Below are 14,760 nucleotides of genomic sequence, written 5' to 3' on the forward strand. Positions count from 1 at the left end.
GAGTATTGGATTAACAGATACACACTGCTATATATAAAATAGATGAACAACAAGGATTTACTGTGTAGCACAGGGAACTATATTCAATATCCTGTAATAACCTATAAAGGAAAAGAATCTAAAATATATATGTGTGTATATATATGTGTGTGTGTGTGTATCTGAATCACTTTGCTGTACACCTGGAACTAACACTATATTGTAAATCAACTATACTTAATTTACTAATTAATTAATTTTAAAAAATAAATAAATAAAATAAAAGCATTATTCTGAGATGAGGGTCCATAGGCTGTATTCACCAAACTGCCAAGGCATCCATGGCATGAAAAGGTGATTTCAAAAGTTCTCTAAAGAGGAAGCAGATGTAGCAGATGATCATTGCCATCTAATTGTGCTGGGTGGGCAAGTCTCCTAAGCTCTCTAAGCTTCTGTGTCCTCATCTGTAAAATGGGCATAATAGTACCTACCTCATAGGGTTATAGACACCAGCCTCGCTTGTGAAGATCAAGTGAAAAACTACACACAGAGCCCCTAGCTCAGTACCTAGCGCACAGTAGGTACTCAATAAATGCCTTTATTGCCGAGACTGTGCCATTTCATTTGGACTCTAGGTGGCGCTCTTTCACGGCTAAGCACTACTTTGTCTTGCCCAGGTTCATCCGGAAACAGGGCCTGGACCGGCTCTTTCTGGAGTGTGATGCCCACATGTGGCGCCTGGGGGACCGGCGGATCCCAGAGGGCATTGCCGTGGATGGCGGCTCAGATTGGTTCCTGCTAAACCGGAAGTTTGTTGAGTATGTGACGTTCTCCACAGACGATCTAGTGACAAAAATGAAGCAATTCTACTCCTACACCCTGCTTCCTGCAGAGGTGAGTATCCAGGAAAACATCCCTGAGAAAGGTAGGGGTTGGCTCTAGCCTTTGGAGCAAAGTGGGTGCTGAATTTTTGGCAAAGCCACGCAGGGTTCAATATGTTGTCCTCCAAACATCCAGAGGAAGATGGGGAACTGTATTGGCTACCAGGGACCTTGCTGTCACAGCAGGGCCCCTGGTCCCCTCCAGTCTACATGGAGGTTGTATGGAGTAGATGCACAATGCTGCCACCAGCAATCTAGACAACATCTTTAAAGATGTAAAGTAAAAAAGGCAGTTCTTCCTCAAGACACTTGGCTCCCATTGGTCGTAAAACCATCACCATATACTGATTTTGTTAGAACAAGACACTTTATTGCCATTTTTCAGAAAACTGTTATTTATATAAATACAAAGCTCTCATACCTACAATAGCAATGGTGCCCCCTAGAATTGTGCAGTGTGTAACCTGCACAACTGTATATGCTGGCTTTTTCAGGAAACACCCACATCAACTTTTGACAGGTCCTCCACGTTTACCAATCATGTAATAACTTTTCAACCCCAAGAATTCCTTTTCTAATTTTGAATAGTATTCTATCATTCCCTGACAGACAGTAGTTTTGGCCTCATCCGTCACACCAGAAATTCCAGTGATCCCAAAGCCAGGGCTTCTGTTGGGTTTGCACTAGCCCCCTGCATTGACAGTCACTGTGTCCAAATGCTTGGGACTCGGCATTTCCTGTCGGCTTTTGGAAGTATTTGAAAAGCTCTGGGAAGTCTGTCACCACTTTTCAGACCTCAGGATGGGAAACTGTCTTAGTTCAGGGTGCTAAAACAAAATACAGTAAAATGGATGTACTTATTATAGTTTTGGAGGCTAGAAGTCCTTGATCAGGGTGCCAGCATGGTCAGGTGAGATCCCTCTTCCGGGTTGCAGGCTGACTACTGACAGTCCTTGCTGTGTCCTCACATGACAGAAGGGGTGAGGGTCCCCTTTATAAGAGCACTAATCCCATTCATGAGGACCCCACCCTCATGACTTAATCACCTCCCAAAGGCCCCACCTCCTCACACTGTCACATTGGGGGTTAGGATTTCAAACTATGAATTTTGGGGGGACACAAATATTCAGTCCATTTCAGAAGTCCTATTGTGTAAGATTGCAGCGTATTCTGAAACAGCCCTAGCCCCGTCTGGAAATGGGTAGGGACTCAGTGCTGAAGTGTTGCCCCTGATATGTCAGCAGCCTTCTTATCAGACCCGGACTAAGAGATTCTAGATTAGCTCCCTGACCTCCAGTTCACTTTCACCCTAATTTCCAACTTCAGAAAATTCCAGAGCTGGTTCTGTTTCTATTGAGCCTGCGACACCTCCCACGAATGGCCCACCATTCCTGGCTGTGCCCCATTTCTGGACCACTCAGATTGTGTGTTTCTAGGCCAGACAAGACAATGCAACTCATTTGATGGTCTCCACATCCCTCACCGACATCTGGGGCAGGGCCAAGCTCTGAGTAAGGCTGACTGCCCACTTCAATCCTGAGGGATGATGGGCTTGTCATCACTGGGCCAGCCAGGTTTTGCTATTCTGCACACATGTTAAGTAATGAGCTTTTAATCCTATTTCAGTGAAAATCACCTTTTCTATCAATTCTGATAACCTCCTCATCCATTATCTTGCAGGGAATTTCTGTATCATTACAAAAGGACACAGGGCAGTCGATAATTGGGTACTCTCCCCACTGCTTGGTGGAGAATATGTGCCTCTGTGGGCTTTGAATTGTAGACAATTCCAGCTTAAAATGCAGGTTCACAGGCATGTCATTTAATGGCCTAAGAAGGGCAGCTGGGGTGTGGATAGAGCCTCATTTTGTCCACTCACCCATTGAGAAGAGACTTTGGGGCTTTGGCTGTTTAATCAAGGTGCCCATCCCAATGCTGGTTCCCTCTGTCCCAACCGTCCCCCACTTCCCAGCGCACACAGGCACTTTACACTCCAGCATCCCTGTTAGATCCTACCTCCTCCATCCCAGCCTTTCTGTCCTGCCCTTCTCCCAGACCACCGCCAGGGGACCAGTTTAGAAGAAATCTGAAGGCTGTGCCATGAATTTGTAACAGGAAGACACGTGTTCCCCAGCAGCTTTCCCTAAGAAGCAGAGAGCAGGGGAGAATGTATCTGCCTGGTATCTGAGGTTGTTATAAAACAGTTGTCCAAATAGAAGTCAGTCTCTCAATCTCACACACACACACACACACACACACACACACACACACACACACACACACACACACACCGTCTCTCTCTGTTTCAGCAGCTCCAACCATGTGTCTCTTCTCTGGTCTCTCTTTTCACTCTCAACATTGCCTCTTTCTCAGATTCCTAGGAGAGGTTGACCAAGCCTCAGGAATAGGGGGAGATTACAGCGCCTGGTTCAGCACCATGGACAGTGGGAAGCCCAATGGACCCCCATCTCCTCCCCTCCCAGTGTTGTAGTCGCTACTCCAGTGACTAGGGCAGGAGGGCATCTGTGATTCTGGCCTCCCTCTCCCAGGAGTGAAATTCCAGAGCTTCAGTCTTTGTTTTCAAGATATCTCAGACCTGAGTCTCTTTGGTTTCAGGGCTAACTATTTGCGAAATCAAGAGCCCTTTTGGCCCAGGGTTTTCTAGAAACTTGTCCCAGTGTTTTTCTCTGGTCCCCATGTGTTGACATACCCTAAGGGACTTTCTCTCTCTGCTGAGCGGACAGAGGATGTCCTGGGTGATAAGAGATGTCTTGAAATCAGTTTCTAGGCTGCTGGGGAGAGACATCTTAGAGAAACACTCAGAGCAGTAACGTCTAAGCAGCCTTAAGCCACCCTGGACAAAACCTCCAGGGTACCCTCGGTTGGCCTGGACTGGCACTGACCCCATTTGCAGAGAGAACAGCTGAGTCTCCAGGAGAGTCCCTTCACTGTCAGGTGGCCCTCGGGAAGGACCCCTCACCCCAGCCCACTCGAGGGAGGCTGGACGAGGTCTCAGGTTGGCCCCTCTCTGCCCCACAGTCCTTCTTCCACACGGTCCTGGAGAACAGTCCCCACTGCGACACCATGGTGGACAACAACCTGCGCATCACCAACTGGAACCGCAAGCTGGGCTGCAAGTGCCAGTACAAGCACATCGTGGACTGGTGCGGCTGCTCCCCCAACGACTTCAAGCCGCAGGACTTCCACCGCTTCCAGGTGAGCCACGCCTTCCAGCCAGCGTCTGCAGGCATCCGAGGCAGCCCTGCAGGTCATCGGATCCTGCACTTTCCAACCCTGGTTCTTGATGATAATCATGACAACGTCAACAGTAGGCAACGTTTATTGATCACTAACACCATGCAAGTGATGTTCTAACCACTTTCCCTGTATTGACCCCTTAACCCCACAACAGCCTTAGAAGATACATACGTACATACATAGATTATTATTCCATTTTAGAGATAGGGAAACTGAGGCAGAGAAACTTCCGTAACTTTATGCAAGGTCACATAGCCCAACATATCTGTTTCCAAAGGCCATACTTGTATCCATTTCTCTATACTGCCTTTCAATCAGAATCTCCTGAAATATTTGTTAAAAATATATTTCTGGGTACAAACTTGATTAGAGGGCAGAGTTTCTCAACCTCAGCACTCTTGACATTGTGGCTGGATAATTCTATGTTGGGGTGAGGGGGCTGTAGGATGTTTAGCAGCTTCCCTGGCCTCTACCCACTAGGTGCCAGGAGCACCTCCCCCTGTTGTGATAACCAGGGACGCCCCCAGATGCTGCCTAATGTCCCCTGCAGTTATGCACCCTGCAGTTATGACAACCAGGAATGTCTTCAGACATCGCCAGCTGTCCACTGGTGGCAAACTCATCCCCAGTTGAGAGCTTTTGATCTCCAGTGTGGTCCAGGAATTTTTCGTTTTAATATATTACACTCTGAGAAATTCTGATGAGCAGACAAGTTTGTAGAACACCGCGCTCTGTGAACTTTAAAGGAGGAACAAGAAGAAACCTTACTGCCTTCACAGGTATCTCTGCAAGGCCCATCGATTCATAGTTCTGGGGAAGGCAGAGGCAGGAGGGTGGCCAGCTCTCCATCTGCTTCCCGTGAGCACCAAGGGCGCCTCGGAGCCCAGACCTATTCAGGTTGGTGACCTCTTTCCATCCCGTGTGAGCACGCCTCCCGCTCCCTCTAGGCCGGTACCCTGAGTTCTTCCTCCTCTCCCCCTCACCGTGCCCAGCCTCAACTGCCCAGAACACAAACAGAAGGCTACAAGCGGTTAAACGAGTCACTTTGAGGTCACTAGAGCCACCACGTGCAGATGATATGCTGCTTCCCAAACCGCTAACTTGGGGGGGATGGGGGGGGACAACAGTGCCAGGCTGATAACCCGGTCCAAGGTGCCCCTGCTGCCTTGCCCTGGTACATAACGGAAACGTCCAGGGAGGACACGGACTGGCCCATGAAGCTTCCACCCTCATAGCCTGGTTCCTCGGAGTGTGGTCCACAGACCGGCAGCAGCATCACGAGGGAGCTCGTTAGAAATGCAGAATCTCTGCGGCTCCTGACCTGCTGAGTCAGAATCTGCATAGTAACGAGACCCCCAAGCAACTAGGAGGCTATTCTGTTTGAGAAGCACGGGGTACGGGTCTGTTCTATCCCAGGCTGTGTGCCTGGTCCTCTGTGGGCATTGGCTTCACCGGGTAGAAATCACTCCATTGTGCAGGTGGGGAAACCAAGGCACAGAGGCAGAGACTTACTTGTCCATGACATGCAGCTTGTGGAGTGGTAGGGTGGGAGGTCCCACACAGGTGTTTCCAGTTCCAGACCTGGGCTTTTTCCACCAGACCTTGCTGCCAACCTGGTCTCATGCATGGCTGGGTGCAGAATACACAGCAGGTTTCGTCCCATCATTCTTATTCCCTCAGGGTTCCCACCTAACGTCCTTCGCCTGCGTAAGCAGTTGCTGCAATAAGTATTCTTTAGGTCTGTTTTTGGTGACAGATTGAGAGCTACCCGGGGGCCTCCTCAAAGCCATGTTAACTGAGGCATGAACTTGGGTGACATTTTAGTTCCATTGTCCGTGCAGAAAGGATCTGCTGAGCAGAAAGAAGGTGGCAAGGGGAGTATTTGACCTATTCAAAAGAGAAAATAAAGAGAAGAATTCCCACTTTCGTAGAGGACCAGTCATCACCCTCATTGCAAAGGACCTGCATCATTTAGAGCAAGAAGCCGGGTGATTCTTGGGTGCACTGCCCCTCTGGGGCCACTCCTGGGTGCCGGCACTTGTATTCCAGTCCCAGCATCCTGGGGACATCGTGGTCTCCCGATAAAGATGAGCTAACATAGAGACCAAGTCACATGCTCACAGCTCTTTAATTCACAGTAAACAAAGATCAAGAATATCCCCCAACATCTAGACTCAAAAAACTGCTGCCTGCACGGAGCTCTTGAGTTCTTGTTGAAAGAACTCCGAGGAAGAGAACTGTAAATATAGAAATGTGCCCTTTAGGAGCTCCAGCTGTGATCAAAGAATCTCGGGAGGAGAAAGGAGGCTGCCCTGCCACTGAGTCTGGTTCTCTGCCTCCAGAAAACGAAGACTTGGAAGCCCCTGGTAGCAGGCTTAAGGGTGTAGTGATAACAGTCACATAATCGTAGCTGCTCACACCGTGTGCCAGACTCTATGCTAAGTACCCATATTATTATACCCATTTTAAGGATGGGGAAACTGAGGCCCTGGATGACTTGCCCAAAGACATATACAGCTTGAAAGATGCAGAATGAAGATTTTAACCTACGTGGTCTGGCTCTTTTCGGTGCTACTATAAGGGAACTGACCTGACCCCTCCACCACAGAGAAGGGGGTGTGGTTCGCAAGGGTCATGAAGCAGAGAACAGATGGGATGTTCCAAATACTAACAAGGGTTTTTGTTATTGAGGCTTCGAGTTCCCCCGACTAGCAGTGTGATCCTAGGATGATGCAGAAGAAAGAGCTTGAGTTTTAGAGTCATCGGATCTGGGTTCAAATCTTACAACTATGTGAGTTTTTACATATCACTTGCCCTCTCCAAGCTCAGTTTTCTCATCTGTAAAATGGGAATCGTAACACCTGCTTTGCAGAGTTACGAGGATTAGAGTTGAGAGGATTAGAGATAATGACCAAATGCAGTGCGCTGTATATAGCATGTGCTCAGGAGTTTTTATTGACATTATTGTTGCTATTAATCCACTGCAGTGAGAACAATGCTAGACCCAAATTAAGGTCAATAATTACACTAGATCCTAGGCTCCTCAAGGGAGCGGTCTGTGTTTTAATTGTTTCCGTAACCCTAGACCAGAGGTCAGCAAACTACAGCCCCTGGGCTAAATCCAGCCCACTACATGTTTTTGTAAATAACGTGCTTTTGGAGCACAGCCGCATGCCCATTCATTTACCTGTTTGTGGCTGCTTTCACACTATGACAGCAGAGTTGAGTAGTTGCAACGCTGGAAATATTTATTTGTCTGGCCTTTTGCTGAAAAGGTTTATTGATCTCTGCTCCAGACCATAGTTTTAGACCTGGTAGATAATAAGGGCTCAGTATTTTATTTCTCTAACCCTTGACGCTGTATCTGAATCCTGGCTCTGCCATTACCTTGCTGTGTGACCTCAGATAAGTAAGTCCCTTTCTTCTCTGGGACTCAGCCTCCTTGAAAATTTGGTTGACATAAATGGTTCTCAAACACTGCAGCATAATCACCTGGGAGGCTTTTTTTGGATACGGATTCCTAAATCTCATCTTCAGAGATGTTGATTCAGTCCTAAATCTCATCTTCAGAGATGTTGATTCAGTCCTAAATCTCATCTTCAGAGATGTTGATTCAGTACGTCGGTGGGAAGGACTCAGCAACCTCCACAGGTGACTCTGATGTGCAGCCAGGTCGGGTGTCCTTTGCATTATCCTCAAACCCTAGTGAGCAAATGCATCACCTTCAAAGGCCTGTTAAGAATACAGATTTCTAAGCCCCACTCCTGAAGATTCCGATCAGTAAATCCAGGGTGTTCCTTGTGAGTCTGTAAGTCAGCTACAATGCCCAGGAGGCAATAGGGAATGGTAGGGACTGTGGTGAGCCAAAAACCCCATGCCCATCTAAAGGGACAGGTGCTATTCAGCTTTAACTACTTGTCACCATGTAGGAACAAGGGGCCAGATCATTTCTGTTCAAAGGGAAACCAAAAGTTGCTTCTGTAAACTCTTCTACCTTTTAAATGTTGCCAGGTAATTCAATTGTAAAACATCCTTCTGGACAACTAAAATATATCCATAAGCGGTATTAGACCTCCAGCTAAATGATTTCTGAGATCCATCCCAGCTATAAACATCTAGGATATAATTTATTTCACAAATATTTAAATGATGCTTACTACATGTCCATCTTGCTTGAAATGCTTTACAAATGTTATCTCATTCAATCCTAACACCCTTTTTACAGATGAGGAAACTGAGAACAGAGAGGGCAGTACGTGTCAGAGCTGGGATGTGGATCCAGGCAGGCTGGCTGCAGAGCCCGGCTCCTAAATACCCACCTACCCTCATCCCCACTTGCTGACATTGTTCTTTTTATTTCATGAGCGCAGCAGACAGCCCGGCCCACCTTCTTTGCCCGCAAGTTCGAAGCCGTGGTGAATCAGGAAATCATTGGACAGCTGGACTATTACCTGTATGGGAACTACCCCGCGGGCACCCCGGGCCTCCGCTCCTACTGGGAGAATGTCTACGATGAGCCTGACGGCATCCACAGCCTGAGCGACGTGACACTGACCTTGTATCATTCCTTCTCCCGCCTGGGCCTCCGCCGGGCAGAGCTGTTGCTGCACGATGCCGGGGAGAACAGCTGCAGGTGAGCCAGGGAGCAGGGGCACCAGGGACCAGGGACCATCCTCCTCTGTAGGGGCTGCAGCTCCACCCAAGCTTCTCCCTAAAATCACCCACGCAGACATCCCAGTGTTCAGAGCATTTCCTGTCTCAGCCTTCGTCACCCTTTTACCTTCTCAGGATAGCAGATCTAATATTTACCTAATGATTTCCTTTCTGTGGACTCATTCTTTGTGCTAAATACATGTATTTTAGAAGGAAGCTTTATGTCACCGTATTAGATAGTTATGTTTGTTTTACATGGAAAGTAATCATGAAAATACAGAACTTTTTTTTTTTTTTTTACTTTTTATTATGGAAAATGTGAAATATACAGCAAATAGAGAGAAAAGTGTAACCCCATCTCTCATCACCAGCTCTAGCAATTACCAGCTCCCGGCCAATGCAGTTTCATCTGCGCCTTCACTCACCTTTCCCTCATCCCAGATCAGTTTGATTGAAGCAAATTCCATAAATATTTTATCCTGAAAATTGACTCCTTTTAAAAATGTAACCGTACTATCATTGTTACACCTAAAAACATAACCAGAAACATCATGAAAAGGCAGAACTATTATTTAAAATGTTCATGTACCCTTTAGAATCATCTCACCTACCACTAGTGGGTACCAGTTGACACTTCAGGAAAGAATGTTCTAGAATATATGAATAGAAGACGGAAGGTGGGAAAACGATTCAACATAACCCCATCTCTCCCCTGCCTTTCCCTAAGCCATCCAACCCTTCTCATTTTGTGTACCTTCTCTTCCGTTCTCTAGCAGTGTACATTGCAGATATTTCCATAATGACAACAAGGATTTGGTGTCCTGCTTCTTTCGCTCTGCATTATAATACTAGCCCCTCCTCTCCTCGCTGCTCTGCAGCTTCCGTAAAGATAATGACCCTTTTTAATGCCACTAGTATTCCACTGAGTAGGAATTCCAGAGTTTGCTTAATTCAGCCCTTTCCTGTTGCTATTGTCAGGAATGGACCATTGTAAATAATGTTCTGATGAATATCTTTTTGCAGAAAGCCTCTTTTTTTCCCCCTTCTCTTTTCTGATTATTTCCTGAGGATGGGTTCCCAGAAGTGCCACTAGTCACTCTCCTTCTTGTTCTGCCTCCCACCTTCCTCTTTAAACAACAAAGAAAAAAAAATTTATTAATATCAGTCTTTCTCCATTGAGCCTTCTATGTGTCCCTCCCTGCCCTGCTCTTCCCTCTTCTCAAGAACAGAAGAAAGAGAGGAAAGGAACCATTTTGTTCCCTAAAACTCTGAAAACATGGGGCCCCATGCATGCACGCCAGCTGAATTTCCACAGTTTTTCCCTCAGCCTTCCCTCTCCTCTCCCTGCAGGTTCTGATTTAGTTTAAAGGGAGACAAGAATGGGTTAGGAACCCAGGACCTGCCATTTGAACTCCACTCTACTTACTAGCTTGGACAAGTCATGAACCTCTCTGAGCCTCAGTTTTCTCATCTGTAAAATGGGAGTAATCATAAGCCTCACAGCATATGGTGTTGTGAGGTTTAAAGGGGATAATCCTCCAAAACTACCTTATGAGTTATGTATTATTATTATCCCCATTTTAACAGAATTTTATATATGAAGTGCTTAGTACATGTTTATGCTGTTGTTGGTATCTTAGTTGCCAATATTCTTAAACTGCCAAAAGCAGCCAATAGGGAGCCGGCTGTGTGAGCTACATGCTCCATCACTGGTTACGTGAACTGTTCATCACTTCCTCTGTGCTGTTCTTTGCTGACTGTCCCCACTGTCCCCACTCATTCTATCTTTTCCCAGTCTTCCAGGGTCATCTCAGGTGCCACATCCTCTGTGAAACTTGCTAAGAGCTCCCCTGATAGCCCACCCTGTGCCTCTCCTGAGCCCAAAGTAGCCTCCAACACTCCCACTGCACTTAGCAGCAGTGTCTTGGATCAAGGTCGCTGGTGAATGTCTTTTCCCCCTGCTGGTGCGGGGTTAGAATCCCTGGCCTAGGAACCACAGTATGTGTCTCCAGTAGATGGCACAGTGCCCGATGGCTTGGGAGGCAAATGCCGTTTAAGAGTAGTTTTAATCCCAGGCTTCATAGCATGTATAAGGTAAATAATCTTATAGGAAATTTCAAAAGATTCCTCCAATTGATTTATAGTTGTTGAAATTTTCGCCTGGTATTTGTTTTGGGATTAAGCAAGCCATCCAGTTGCCTCAGGCCTGGAATCCTTTGGCTTCTACCCCATTTTTTATTATAATGGAACCATTGTGCCTCGCTGTGGGCAAAGCCAATATATATTTATGAATATGAGCCTGCAAATAAATCAGGACAAAGGACCCTTGTCCCAAAAGGCAAAAAAGAGTATAAATTTCTACCCCTGGGCTATCTGGGGAAACAACACGTGAAAACTTTATTTCAGGAGTCTCATTTTCATGGGCATTTCATGCAAATTATGTCTTTCTAGTCTATAGTATAACCTTTCATAAAAATAATGTTTATTGATTTTTTTCTCATTAGGTAATAACATTTGTTCATTGCAGAAAATCTCAAAATGGCAGTTTGAAAGTTTTCTTGTGAGCTCCATCCAGAGATAAGGATGTCAGTATTTTATTACATGTCCTCAAATTCAAATGCCATCAGGGCCAGGCAGGAAGCATGTATCCTCAGCGCAGGGTGGGCTGACCTGTAAACCAGGGACCCCCCCACCCCCGCCCCCGGGGCACCGGTGCTGAACTCCAGCATATCCTTGCCCTCCAGCACACCCAGCACATTCCTTGTGGGAATGTACCCTTGGAGTTGCCAATCACATCTCCTGAATTTTCAAGACAAATCAGAAATCCACATTTTTGTGTGAGCCTCCTAAATTTTTTAATACCCACCTCATTTACATAAGAAGTAAAAACACCTTTGGGCCAAGTGAATGCACCTGAGGTATCCTTTAGGTTCTATTGTATTGCATCTGGCATCTTGTTACAACTCTCTTCTTAGTCTTAATTACTTAATTACCATATAGAGTCTAGAGGAGTTACCAGTGGGCTTTGTGTTCAGTCCTGGGTTACAGGTTCCCTAGATGTACCTTAGAAGCAAAGGGTTCAATAGAAAATCCTTCTAGAATCTTCACTCAAACAGTAAGTATTGATTGAGCACCTACCATGTGGCAGGCTGTGTTAGGCACTGACTGGGTGCTCAGCCATGACCCAGACAGACCAGGCCCCGAGCTCAAGGCCCACCCATTCTAGTGTGAAAGCAGGCAGTACCCCAGCTCACAGAAACAAGAACAAAAGATCTATAGAGAATGAAGAATGAAGATAAACTCAAGTAACAGCAGTGAGCTGGTGACTTAAGTTCAGTGGTCAAGGAAGGTCTCTCTGAGATGGTAACATTTAAGCAAAATAAGACAGAGACAACCATGCAATCGTAAGAGGAAAAGAGAATCTCCAGCAGAGAAAATGATGTCCTATGCAAAGGCCCTGAGGTGAAAATGAGCTTAACATGTTCAAGAATCCAAAATAAGGTCAATGTGGCTAGAAGGTGGTAGGTTGGGACAGAGGGAAACAATGAGGCTAGAAAAAGAGGTAGGAGTTTTAGACGAGGTAAGGAGCTTGGGTTTTACCCAAGCATAAGCAAAACCCCTTGCAGTATTTAAGGAAGGGACGATGCATATTGCTACTATGAGAATCAAATATAGCAGACAAAAGTAGGAGGAAGACGAGTAAGGAGGCTTCTGCAAAGGTCCAGCAAGACATGATGTTGGCTTGGACCAACGTGCTGGCGGTGCATAGGACAATAGAGGATGGATTCAGGTGGAGAAAACAGGATTTCTTGGAAGAAGATAAGGGAAAGCAAGCAACCCAAGATTAACTTCTAGACTTCTGGGGCACTTGACCATTGCTTGTTTGCCTGACCCCTTAGCAGCGCCCCATACAACTGACCACCGCCTTCTGGAAACACTTTCTTCTTTTAACTCCCATGACAACAATCTCTCCTGCTTTTCTTCCACCTTCACTAGTCAAACACTGACGACCTTACAGAACAAACACTGACAACCTATTATTTACCTATTGCAATAATGTCGTGTAACAAGCCCCAAATCAGTGCTTTGAAACGATAAGCATTTACAGAGCCTTCAAGTTTGCAGGTGAGCTGGGCAGTTTTCCTGGGCTCAGCTGGCATCTCTCCTGCATCTGCAGCCAGCTGCAGGTCTTGGCTGGGAGTGGTTGGCAGATCTAGGATGGCTTAGGCTGGGATACCTGGGGTGGCTCAGCTCTGCTCTGAGTGTCTCCTCCCTCCACAGGCTTGTCTAGGCATGCTCTCACGGTGATCACAGAAGAGCAAGAGAGGGAGTGGAAATGTGCAAGGCTACTTGGGGCCCTGGCTCAGAACTGGCATGATACCCCTTCCTCTTCTGGCCGAAGCAGATTTGAGATGGGGGAATAGACTCACCTCATCGGTGCAAGGAAACCTACAGAGGCACATGGGAAAGAGGCAGGAGAGGTGACAAATTGCAGACATTAATGCAGGCAACCCCTGGACACTTTCACAATGCCATCTATGCTGTCCACGATCGTCACTAGCCACAAGGAGACATTTAAGTCTAAATTAACTAAAATTTAAAATGCATTTCTTCGGTTACACCAGCCACATTTCAAGTGCTCAGTTGTCAGAAGTGGCTGGGGCTACTGAACTGAACTGCACAGATGCAGAACGTTCCATCATGGCAGCGAGTTCTGCAGCACAGTCCAGACGGAGGGTTTTCTGCTTCCAAAGTCCAGACCAAAGTGGACTTGTGTGGGCCGGAAATGCCCAGCAAGCAGTCTGAAGACAGTGCAGGTTTTTTTCTCAAAGCCCCGAAGGCATCTGATAACAAGGCAGTGATTTCAGGAGATGCGTAACACAGGAAAGCGGCTTCCCTAACTGTTACGATCAGACATAAAGACTTAAACTCCAGAGCAGGACCAGAGGAAAGGAAGGCTGAGAGGGGCAGTGATTTGTGGAATGCTGTCATTAAGGAACCACAAGCACCCTCTAAGTACCATGCATCTTACACACTGCAGAAGCCGACAGCTTTTCATTTTACAAGTAGGAAGGACAAAGAGCTGGGCTCGTCCAGGCTCCTCCCTCCTTCTCTCTTCACTTCCCCCTCCTCTGGGCATCTCTGCTTAGCTCCCCTGCCCCTTTCAGCCAGAAGCCTTTGTGGATCAAAGGTATGCCTCTTAAAACGAGCTACCTACTTGTGTATGTATGAATTTATCTCAGTTTGGCAATAATTTGTAAGGACCATACCCAGTGCCACTGGTAAGAAGGACAGTGAAGTGTAAATCAGTACAACCTTTCTGATAAACTTGGGCAGCAGACATCAAGAGCCCCTTGGAGATTAGAGAGGAAGAAAGATGTTCCCCAAAACATTTTTGCTCAAGGATGGTTAATGCAGCATTGTTTAGAATGGCAAAAAATTAGAAACCAGTTGAACACCCAACGATGGGGAACTTTCTCTATAATAATACCATATTTGGTATTATATTTCCATATCATGATATTACATACAATGGAATAATGTATACACACACACACAAAATCACGTTTTCAGAGACTATTCAAAGACATGATAATGCTCAGGAAATATTACGAAACAAAAGCAGGATATAGCCAGTGTGTATATTATGGTCCCAGCTATGTAGGATCTATGTAAATATGTGTGTAGAAAATAAGGCTGAAAAGAAATATGTCACGATGACATTGTTTGCACACCATTGTCACTTCTCAGTACCTAGCACTGGAGGGTCAGTGAATGTCTGTGAATTGACGTCATCTGTGGAAAGAAGAGTCCAAAGTCGTCATTTTTATTTTCCTGATTGTACTTTCATACAGTCAGCATGTTTTACATTTATGATCAGCAAAACGTTATTGTTAACAGTTATTGAGATCATAGAAACGCAGGGAGCAGCTTTCAGGAATACAGTGAGCTTTGTATAAAATGGGGATTATTTTAGGGACAGGATCAG

General features: G+C 46.1%; 1 protein-coding gene across 4 annotated transcripts in view; it reads left to right on the forward strand.

Annotated features, from left to right (window-relative positions):
* LOC102995802 (xylosyltransferase 1) overlaps positions 1-14,760 on the forward strand; it is a 58,871-nt gene that overhangs the window by 16,754 nt on the left and 27,357 nt on the right. For all 4 annotated transcript variants that reach the window (XM_028500076.2, XM_055090922.1, XM_028500077.2 and 1 more), the window contains exons 3-5: positions 657-873; positions 3,900-4,076; positions 8,489-8,751. In XM_028500076.2, coding sequence (XP_028355877.1) covers positions 657-873; positions 3,900-4,076; positions 8,489-8,751 — 657 coding nt within the window. The remainder of the gene's footprint in view (positions 1-656; positions 874-3,899; positions 4,077-8,488; positions 8,752-14,760) is intronic.

This window comes from Physeter macrocephalus, chromosome 14, assembly GCF_002837175.3.
Source record: "Physeter macrocephalus isolate SW-GA chromosome 14, ASM283717v5, whole genome shotgun sequence".
Classification (NCBI taxonomy): Eukaryota; Metazoa; Chordata; class Mammalia; order Artiodactyla; family Physeteridae; genus Physeter; species Physeter macrocephalus.